This window comes from Centroberyx gerrardi, chromosome 13, assembly GCF_048128805.1.
Source record: "Centroberyx gerrardi isolate f3 chromosome 13, fCenGer3.hap1.cur.20231027, whole genome shotgun sequence".
NCBI classification, from domain to species: Eukaryota; Metazoa; Chordata; class Actinopteri; order Beryciformes; family Berycidae; genus Centroberyx; species Centroberyx gerrardi.
Genome location: NC_136009.1, coordinates 23216768 through 23228513, shown reverse-complemented (window position 1 = coordinate 23228513; position 11746 = coordinate 23216768). Strand labels below are relative to the sequence as shown.

Genomic DNA, 11746 nt, shown 5'->3' with positions numbered 1-11746 from the left:
GTTGGTTTACCTCAACTCCTCTGACACGGATAGAGCGCCCCCTACCGGCGAGGCTCAGCTGAGTTAGTGTGTGTGTGTTTGTGTGTATATTTATGCTTATGTGGGTATATACACTTATATTTATACATACATGTACAGTGCATAGCAAATACACATATTCATATACATATACATTTGCATAGATTTATTTATTGTTACATATACAAAACATTTCATATTTTATAATCCATATTGAAGTATACAATTGAGAATGTCACTAACAACTGTAAGTAAAAACCATAAATTAATGTATTTTATTGTTTTTATTATTTCATTATTTCTATATATTTTTTATATATATAGTCTATATTTTTATAGTCTATTTATATTTTCTTTTTCCTTGCTGGATCCTTTTACTTTTGCTGCTACAACAACCTGTTTTCCCCACGCAGATCAATAAAGTTTCATCTTGATCTTATAGATAAAAATAGGTGTTGCAGCAAATCAGATTTTGCAGGCTCAGCAGAAACTTTGGAGCAACCATATCCAGTTCCCGGTTACAATTACATTACACACCAAGGCCTAATGCAGCGCACGATGACTTGTTGGGTTTTCATAGATAATATGCGGCTCTTAACAAGGTTATATCACAGGATGAGGCTCGACTCCAATCAAGCTCTGCTTTTGCATGAGGAAGCACTATTGCTTCTTTTTAATGATAAAAACTAGAATCAAATTAGATGTCCATTAGGCACCTAATAAACCTTTAGCAGGGACATTAGATAAATCACTCACCAGCTGTTATTTGTTACACAATCCATCTTCACAGATTTTGGACCTTCTTCTTCTCCTGATGATGATGATGATGATGATGATGATGATGATGAGCCACTCATGTAAAAGCTATCAAATACTAAGAAGAGGCTGTTCATATGATGATGTTGTGTTTCCTGGCTTCTTAAACTAAGGGTTGGGATCCAAAATGAGTCACAGGCCGACTTCTGCTGGGTCCCTACGAAGGTTACACCCATATTTTGGTTTGCTGATATTGGCCTTTCAATAAAAAAAAAAGAGATATCGGCCAGTCACGTCACCCACATCATATGATGGAGGTGACAGTATGATTTTACTCAATCAGTTTCAGGGGCGACACGTCTGTAAGTGATGTACCTCACATTTCTGGGTCTATCTTGTTATTTAGCGGTGTATTTTTCTTCTTATCTGCACAGATAACTAATCAAATGGGGCACGGCTCTCACTTTTTCTCCACTGGAAAAACTCTCGCTCTGCTGTAGCTCTCGTTATCGCTCTCTCCACCTACACTTATAACCCGCAGCTGAATGCAACGAGCTCGGGTCCGTTCTCTGGGGGTTGTTGAAAGTCATTCTGGGAAACATAGGAAATCACTAACTGCAGTGGAAGTAGACGAGGCAGGGCGGAAAGTGGGTAAATTACAACACTTCATCACAAAATAACTCATGGGATACACTGAACATCACTGATTGATGATATATAACAGTGTAAGAGTATTTGAGGATGGATTCTTCCTGTAAGGAGCTGCCTGCAAACCCTAAAATAATTTAATTAGTGCAGGTTTTCAATTGGACAGTTTTCTTGTCTCGTGGTCTAAATGCTGTTTCAGAGGCTTTTCCATCCCGACAGCAATACAGTTCTATACTGAATACCTGGAAGTTTTTTGGTTTGAAAGTGGTGTAATAAACGTAGGTTACATCAGTGTCGACCTTTAAAAAAAACATATCAATCAAACCCTAGTTCCTAAAAAGTTATTGAAAAGTTGTGATACAAGATAATAATAGCCAGAGTAAACGACGGCTAAATCTCTAAAGAAAAGATAAGACTTTGTGCACAGGATATATTCTAGGTCAAGAGGTGCTGGAGACTGCATGGAGGTCATCAAAGCTAAACCTTTTTTAGTATTGAATCCATAGTCCCGGGCTTTCAGTGTGCAGTCACAACCACATACTGTATATATGTGGAGTTTTTTTTGCTTTAGCTTTGATGACTAAATCTCTCAGTCGGGTCCCAGACTGAAAGGTTAAAAACCTCCGGCCAAATGTCACCATGAAGCGTCTGCTGCATTTTAATTGCGGACACAAACTTTCCTCCTCCAGAAGCACCAGCGCTCTCACTGTGGCTTGTGCTGTGGACGCTCCTTGAGAGCAGACACCGCCTACTTCAGCTGAGAAGTCTTTTGTGTTATGAAACACAGAGGCTGTTGTCTGCTGGGGGGATTTGGAGGGGAAGGGGAGGAATGAAGTGCTGATGACCTTCGACCCCTTAGGCCATCGCTGCTGTGTTAAAAGCTTAAACTATTCCCCCCGCTCTGGGACGTCTGCAGATGCACAAACAGTCTTCAATAATGCATGGCCTTATAGCTCAAGCCAGCCCCTCAATCTGAATGCTGTAAATCTTTCAGGATGTAATGTAATGTAATGTTAGTCACCACCGAGAGGTAATACATACATAAGGTCAACATCCTGAATATCTGCATTAATATGAGCTTGCTCAGATTGCTAATGATAAGATGGTTCACCTTGATGATACCATCAGTCAATACATACTATTATCCTTCTTCAATTTGTAATAATAAAATAGCTTCTAAAGTTAGCCTCTTATATCCAGCCAGACGACAAGGCAATAAAACGCGGTCAGGGGGTAAATAATTATAGCTTGATCCATTTGTCTCTCAAATATTGTCTTTCTCAAAGTCAGGTATCACATCTCTAATGGCTGCAGGGACTCTTCTCAGTGATTGGTATTAACATCATTTTGAGGGATGAGAGTTTAATAGTGAGAGTTGAAGCTTGACTTCTTCCATATTGACGCTGTCAAGTGAAAACCTCGTATCTCCAAAATGTTAACTTTTCACCGTGTATATGTGTGAGTGTTCATGATGAAAAAGTACAGAGTCCGCACAACTGCAAACCAGCTCCCAATGATTTATTAAGAATTCAGAGGAAGGCCAGGGGGGCTGAAACGTCAGCCAGTTAATAAATCATTGGGAACTAGTTCTGCTTTTTCATTGTTATTTTTTCTGTGCTGCACCTGTGTTGACTTTTTAGGAGGTGCGTGTTCTTTTCTTAATTTAAACGAGTTTATCCAAAGGGGTTTGGAACTTTTTCAAAAGCTTCACAGAATTTACCCGCAGAGGAATGTGTCATCTTTCAACTGAAGTTAAAACATGAAAATCACCAAAACTGGAGTTACAAGGTTTCCACACGACAACAGCGATGTGTAGCTTTCTAAATTCCATAACAGCCGTCTGCCCACAGCCACCAAAAGCCACTAAGAAGCCCACTTAAGCAGAAACACCTTCAAAGTGCATGGAAAGTGCATCCATGTCAATATTGAACACACATGGTGTGGATTTCACTGCGGATCGATGTTGAAGCAATCTGGACGTTAATCTCATTTGCACTTGTGTTTTCTTGTTGGTTTACGCTGCTCCGAGCTGGCGGTGTGAGATCTCCACTGAAATCACATGAGATTCAGGCTTTAGGAAGATTTTCCCTTCTTTCATTTGCAGATTTGAGGGTCGCAGGGTTTATGGCATTAGATTTTAGTGAATATAACCAATACACTGTTTATCCTGCAAAACTGTTCTTACAGATTGGACTGAAACAATTTAAAAGTAAATTTCCAAAACATTATATATACATTTTGGGGAAAAAAACAAAACATTACCCAAAGTTCATCGTTTAATATCTCCCAACTATAGAGCTCCAAGTCAGTAAAAGTGCTGTTGTAATTTTGTCAACAAGAGTCTTAGGTTACCAACTCTCCTTTATCAAGCACCATAATTTGTTTTACTTGTGCACTATCAATCATTTTGTCAGAGCAGATGTCTCCTTTTTCAAATGGTGGATATCCAATTTTGGAATAAAACTGCAGGAGATATCCCAGCATTTAGAAACAAAGACAACCTAAATTTGCAGTGCAGTGAGAGCAGGACTAAACTCATTTTCCAGAACATCTCAGAAATCCAAGCAGTGATACTGTGTGCATGAGGCAGGCATTGTCTCCACAAACTCTACACATTTTTAACTCTGGATTATGGATTTATGGATTTAACTCTGGATTTTCTGCTATAAGCTTCACCCTCATAATTTTTTAAAAAGCAGTATTTTTTTCTTCACTGAGGCAGTTGGAAAGCTGAGAGTGATATAGAAAATGAACAAATGAACCACAGCACCGCAATATTCACTATCATGAATATAACACCAACATGCTATAATTAATATATTTCTGATTATAGAGGTTCATTTACTGATGTCAGACATCCAATTCATTGTTTTCACCATCCTTCATCTGGCTGTCATCATCATTTTCCTTTAATCTCATCATCAGGAAAATCTAATTTGAACCTTTTGTTTGGGTGTGTTTAGCTAAAAGACACCCTCTCTTTCCCTATTTGTTGAAATCATCATTCTGTGTCCCTATTTTGAGTCTTATTGTCCCCAGCCTTTAGGCTATTAAAAGTAGCACATGTAATTTTAGACACAATATCATTTGGAGGCCTCAAAATAATGAGGATGACATATTTGACAGCGTTCCCTACTGCAGTGATTATGCATGTTTTGATATTTTATATGCATGTTTTGAGATGCGGCACGCATGCTGGCAGGAGACGAGCAGGTGAATCAGGAGGGACCGAACCAAACATCCACCGCACTTGAGTAAAAAACCGGCCTGTCCATTTGGTGCTGGAACTTATCAATAACTCCCTTTCAAGGAATTGATGAATAATGAATCAAAGACAAATGGTTACTTAAGATACCCATTTATCCGAGGGATTAGGGTTCGTCAGGTCTGAACTTCAAACGGTAGAAACAAATCAAGGACTGACATTTTTTGAGGTTGGCTATTGATTATCGCTGGCTGCCACTCAGGCACCGCGCCGCCTCAGAACATCCAGCCTGTCTGGGGTTCCAGGGGAAAACGGCGCTGAAGGCCAACGGCTGGCAGCCAGCGAGCATGTTGATGATCTCTCAAAGTCAACTTTTCCTCAGCAGCATTTAGCTGTTTGTTTTCTTATTTTCATAAACCGTATCCATGTCAGTGATTAGGCCAAGCGATGATTCATGGTAAGTGGGACTTCTGTTCTGTTTTAAGTGCCCCTGCGTTTCCACGTCTAGGTACAGGAGGGTCATTTGGCTCCGTCCTGAAGACTCCCATAGTACCTTGCTTTCCTGCCTAATGCACTTTAGAGGAAATGTCAGAGTGTGTATCATTTCCTTGTCAATACACTCATTAAACATATCAAAGCGTGCAAATAATTCATGATTGATTGTTTTTATTCTGATGTTAATGCTGCACTACAGAGTTTAAACTTGGCCACTCCTCTCTATCTAATAGTTATGGACAACAAGTAAACATGAGGTCAGCTTTTCATGAACCTAACTGTCATAAATTATCTTGTTCTTAAATGCAGTTTGGTGCTGATAAATAACCTTCAGTGGAACTTTTGGCCTTTTGGTACATGAGAATTAAAGGGGAAAACCACTTAATTTCAACATTTGTATATTTTTACTTTGCCGCATAACAGTTTGTGTTTAGATTGGAGAACATTCACTGCCATCATAAAGATTTATTTTGAGGTTAGAAAATACTAAATACTTGTACATTTCTTGGTTTGTGGGAATCATTGCTCTGTATTTCTCTATAGATATTTATTATTTTATTATTATTATATTATAATTTTTCACAGCCTTTAGGGCTATCAAAATAGTTCAAATAATTTTAAATACAAAACTGATTGGATGACTTTTGTCACTTTGTCTAAGACAGATCATTTTATTAGTGAAGATTCACTTCTATCCCCAATAGTGAGAAATGAGAGTAAAACTTGTCCTGCATCTGTGATGTGACACTCATGTAGAGCTTCAGTGAAAATGAACTGGTGTAATGAAGAAAAACAAATGAAGCGTTGAGTGTCCTGGAGAGTTTTCTGTGGACATGGGTAAATAACTGTTAGCATTGTTAGAAAGTAAAGCTCATTTGGATGTAAAAAACTCAAGCAAATATTATGTGAGTCACCATAAATTCTCAATAGTTGTTAATGGCTCCAGGCGTCTTGATGACATCACAGAAAGGACTCACTGAACTCCTCTGCAGAGTCAGTTGCTTTATTATTTCACTTCTTAAGACACATTTCTATAAATAAAAAAAAAAGAAGCTTTTATTGTGTGATTCTGTTTTATTTTATTTCTTGTTTGGTTATTGGTTAATTACTTTAACCCTGTAACTGTTTTTTTTATGTTGTGAACCACTTTGTAACCTGTTTTGAAAAGTGATATATAAATAAAGTTATTATGATTATTATTATTGTTATTACCTGTAAGAGAGTTGTTCATGCAGTGTTCACAAATTGGTTGAACTCTACCAAGACACAATAATAAAATGCAATTTTTTGAATTGAGTGATCTCTTAATGATATTTTAGTGACTTAGTGTAGTTTTATTTAGTTTAATTTAGTTGTAAAAAAAATTGTAAATAAAAAAAAACAAAAACGTATATGTAAAAAGTGTATAAAAAAAAACATGCATCTAAAACATTGCCAAGGATGACACATTAAAGGCAGAGACTTATTTCCAATTCTTCGACATAAAAAACCTGCTGGTACATTAGTGGCAGCAGACAACAACATTATTAACTCCACTGATCCCTTGAAGGAGAACTTTGTCTTTTCATTGTGTTGCTGAAGGACACTGCAGCAGCTGCCACATGAACTTTAACCCCGGCCTTCCTAGCAGTCTCCTTAAACAACTTACTCCACCCTGTTGCAAACCATTTGCTGTATCTTTGCAGCAGTCTAGAGCAGAGTCACTTGGGGTTGGTGTCTGAGGCTCATGCAGCCGTTTCATAACATGATAACAGTCTGTTGAGTCAAAACGCTGCAGACAGGTGGCCCAAAACAAGCTGATGTTTTGCTACAATAGTCATAATCATGTCAAGGATTTAAAACACAGGGATACAATAGCCTACATTTTCCTGACTTCAAGATTATTGGTATTTTTTGGCAACACATTGATTACATTGCAGCGGACGTGCTGCGGTGTGCAGCCTGCCATCAGTAGGCGTCGCTGTTTCACTCTAATGAACAGCTGGAGATCAGACCTGAAGGGATGCAGTGATCAGTGAACGTGTCAAACCGAACTCGCCTGTAATCTATATACCGTTATGGGGAAAGATTGTGCTTATTCACTGTTTATGGTCTGGAAACTGCACTGAGTCCCTTTTCACTTGTGTCCAGCTAGCTGTCAGCAGTGAATTCTCAGCTTAATAAATTCAATATTCTGCAAACTATTCGACCACAAGTCATTTTTCTCAGATTAAAACCAAAACTATGGATTTGTGACACATTATCACATAGGCTTAATATTTGTGGCTTGCGGTATTTGCATCCCTCCCAGCGTCCCACCTCTTGCTCCCAATTACCAAAGGGGCCGGACCGCTAACCCCACTGCAGACTTCTGAATGGCTGGATCAGATGTCAGTCACGGGGTCGCCCTGTAGTCTCCTGTTGGCGAATACAGTCCACAGCAGAAGAAGTCAGAAAGTCAAATTTCACCAGGAGGACAAAAGGGGAAGGGGAGTTTTATCCCGTTATTGTGAGTCTTCTGAACGCGCCACGCCATATGGTAATATTTTGTGATTTTCTAATATTTTGAGGCTTGCTCACCAGTATCGTTTTGTAGGAAAAGGTGGGTTAATTGGACTTGAGGACTTGTTGGCTCCTTTCTCCGGCTTTTTTTTACGCGCTGTGCCAGTGCCGCTGTTTGCGCACCTGAGTCCGCTGTTCAGTTTGTGCAGCGGCAACATGAATTGAATCCATTTTTACCAGATGAACAACTAAAGTATGATGGTGACAGTGCAAACCGGTGACATACCTGGCGCGGGGAAACTTGGTAAATGCATAATGTGTCAGTATGGAATATCTGCAGTCCAGGTGTCATCAAAGAGAGCCGATGTGGTCTGATGTGGCCATCTGGAAGAGCGCACCAGTTTGATGCCAACTGGGATTTGACAGAACACAGGACTTTGGGATGCTGCCAGAGAAACCTTTGTGAAACAATCCCCGGATACTTTTACCTGGATTCAACACGGGCTTCCCAAAGCGATGGCTTCTGAGGTGGTGTGTGGACTGGTCTTCAGGTTACTGCTGCCGGTGTGTCTTGCAGCCGGTAAGTTTATGGATCTGCACTTTTTACGCATCTCAGTAACAAGCTGCCCGTGCGCCAGATGGGGTGGATATGTGTGGGAACTGGGGAAATTGATTGCAAGTCTATTAGGTCTATCCAATACCCATATTTACAGTGTATAAAGTTAACTCGACATTTGACATTATCATAGGAATCATTATACTTGCTTTAATTGCTGTTAGTTGTCGTAAAGCATTTTACCTGGGAACAAGTATGTAGTGATTCAATTTACCCACCTTTTTATTTGGGGAACAGAGTTTTCCCATCTTTTTAGACTGACATAAATCTTTATGACATAAATTCATAATATACATCTTATAGCAATACTAAACTGACGTAAAATATCTGAGGATATAGGTCTGTTCAGGGGAAAAAAGCATAAATTAATGTTTTCAGTTCAGTTCATCCATCTTTTTATTTTACCACCACATCACTGCTCAGGACTGTCAAATTAAACCCAAGTAAATGGGACAGACTGCATACACCTACACTAAATTACAAAGCAGCGTCAAAGCGCCTTATTACCAGTATATTCTTCCCCTGTCATTTTAAATTAGATTTTTTTTATTGAAGGAAAGACAGACGTAGACAAGAGAGCATTCAGTCACTGCAGTGTGCGTCAAAAGCAACCTTTCGCAGCCACCACACGCAGCATGGCAGGCTGTCAGACCGCATGTATGGAAACGGACTGATAGGCCAGCCGTTTTTCTCCAGTGACATAAAGTGCATCGTTTCCTCTCTTCATCATGTTGTTCTAATGCTGTAATAAGGCGCTGGGTGCCCTATTTTATTTTATCCAATCACAGGGTACCATTCTCATCTACTCTAATCATCTATTCTATTCTATTCTATTCTATTCCACAGTATAAAAAGAGAAAACGGTTCCTTGCAGTGTATAGAGCTGGCCAAAGTCACTCATACACTTTTACTATACTGATTACTATGGTTTATACTATATTATAGGCCTATATACTAATATATTTTGCTATACTGACTACTACTATTTACTATACACTTTACTATACTATTTACTATACTGTATTTACTGTGTATTATGTATGTTATTATGCTGTTGTAACATTATCAGTTTGTTTGGTGTCCAGCTGGTTTCTGAGTTTTGCTGAGCGGGTATTAATGTCAGTGTCAGTTGTCTTTTTGGCTTCAGTCTGACAGTGAACTTAGTGATTGCTAAACTGTTGGACTTGTGGACTTGCATGCCTATCATGTTATTATTTTGAATGTTCACTTGTGTTGTTATGCTCATATTAGGGCTACATACTGTAGTTTTGTGCTGTCTCTTTCCCCTGACCTTACTGGAGTCAGTGCTTTTTGCAGTGTTTCTTTTTTTCCGATTACAACACTTTGTAACTTGGTTAAGAAAAGCGCTGCACAGATGTAGTTATAATTACTGTGTTATTGAATGCTTTGTCTGATTCACTCCTTTGCTATGCAGATTCAGAGGATGAATCATACTTTATCAGCCTTTGCAGCTTATTTGGATTTGTCATGTAAAAGGTTTTAGGATGGGTTCAAGTCCCTTTTGATGGTTTTTAAGCACACTGGAAAAGTCTCGTCAATCTCCGCAGCACTGATCTTACTAGTTACATCGCAGGAGAAGACACCCATCCGTTGCTTTTGATTTAAGTTTGAATGAGAGTTTGTAGAGATGAGGTGCAGCTGAACCGAATCACACCTTGAACGCAGCCTCTATTAAGTGGAGTTCACTTTGTGTTTTAAGCTGTAGTTCTGTGGTAGGCCACAAGTGAAGATGATTAGCATCTAACTGCCAGTGAGGGTTCACTGTGGTATGTGTGACTTGGTAAGAGGAGGCTGACTTACGAGGCTGAGGTACTTTTAAAGCTAACAGCATCCAGCGGTGCTTTCTATAGATAAGCCCCACTCAGTATGGCCATAATGCATCACTTGACAGTCCGACGCCCTCCTTTATTTCCAAAAGCAATTGTGAGGCCATGCATTGTCTCCATTAATTCGTGGAAAGTCGTTTTAACAGTATGAATTAATAATGCGGTTGTGAGGGAGAGAAGAATTGCCTTCCCGTTATCGTAAACATACCTTTAATATTTTATGTTTTTTCAAAGTGCAAATGAGCACTCGCCATTCACTGCAGCTGTAGACAGTAACCGACAGGATGAGGGGAAAGGTGGGAGTGAAAAGCAGGGAATGTATACAGGGACAGACAGAGTTAGGATGGACAGAAACAGACAGAAACAGTGCTGGAGTCTCTCTGGCTTCTCACTTCGCTCACAAGATATTTCTGTCATCAGCAGCTTCGTCAGTGGGTCATTTTCCTTAATGCTTCCTTTCTGCTTGTCAAACAGCTGAAAGTTGTCCAGTATCACACTTTAGATCATTGATTTTCTTATCAATGACACGCTCTGGCTGCATAGTAGAAGAGTAACATTTCAGTCACGGATCACAGCTTAATTCAAACTGAATCTAATTGATCTAAAGCAATTACCATCAGTCCATCAGCTCATAAACAGTCTAGATTAGTGGTTTATTTTCTGTATTATCTGCAGCACTGGTGGTTCTTCATTTCTTCTCTGTCCCTCTTTTTAGTCCCAGCTTTGGTTTTACTGCAGCTTGTAGCAATCATAGGAGGTCCTGTTTCTATTTTGATATTTTATTTTTGCAAAAGCACTCTAATTCTCTGCTTCAGGTCTTTCATTTTGTGTGTTTTGGGGTGAAAATGGGATAAAAAAAAGTTTTTTTTCCCCCAGTTGTGGCCATTTTCTCGTTGTCGTGGCCCATCACTGCTGAATAAACACAGAGGAAACACCGCAGCACAGTAGATGTTATTTGACTCCAAACACCTACTGTATGTCTCCCTTATTGTATGTGTCCAGCACTGTAATATTTGCTGGCGTCCCTCGTTTTTTCGTGTCCCACTGAAAGACTTGTCTGGTGACGTTACATCGTCTCTGTGTCCTGTTGGCCATCTGACAGCACCTCTATTGAAAAGCGCACAACTGTTGGGCCCGTGTGTACACAGTTCCCTTACCACACACACACACACACACACACACACACACACACACACACACACACACACACACACACACACACACGCACACAAATACACACAAAAACACACATTTACAAACAGCTACAGTTTCTCTGATCAAACAGCCCGCTGGTTATGAGTTTATTCCCACAGTCTGGAGTATGAACATGGTTGTGAGCATCCACTTTACCAAATATCCGATAACATGCAGTGTGAAAGTACCAACAGGCCGGTCAGCGAGCGGTGTTGAGTCGGCAGGCTGCAGCAGATTAAAGCACAGTACTGACAAGAGGTGCCAAGTGACGTGCAGATGCTGAGCTGAAGGACACATCACCGGTCTGCTGGGAAGCGTGAGCTAGTAGGGTTTAGGTTCCAGTTTTATTTGAATAAAAAAACAACAACAGTATTTGTAACAGAATTTCTAATTCCACATCATTGTGTAGATGCTTTGCAGTTGCGTCAAAAATCTCCTAGCAACCACTGCTGGCGCCATCTTGGAGGTCCAGTAGAGAACTAGCTA

General features: G+C 39.7%; 1 protein-coding gene across 1 annotated transcript in view; it reads left to right on the top strand.

Moving 5' to 3' along the window:
- Positions 1 to 8086: 8086 nt before the first annotated feature.
- The window catches only part of piezo2b (piezo-type mechanosensitive ion channel component 2b), an 82547-nt gene continuing 78887 nt past the window's right edge, over positions 8087 to 11746 (top strand). Inside the window, exon 1 of the mRNA XM_071924320.2 lies at positions 8087 to 8183. Coding sequence (XP_071780421.2) covers positions 8120 to 8183 — 64 coding nt within the window. The 5' untranslated portion in view covers positions 8087 to 8119. The remainder of the gene's footprint in view (positions 8184 to 11746) is intronic.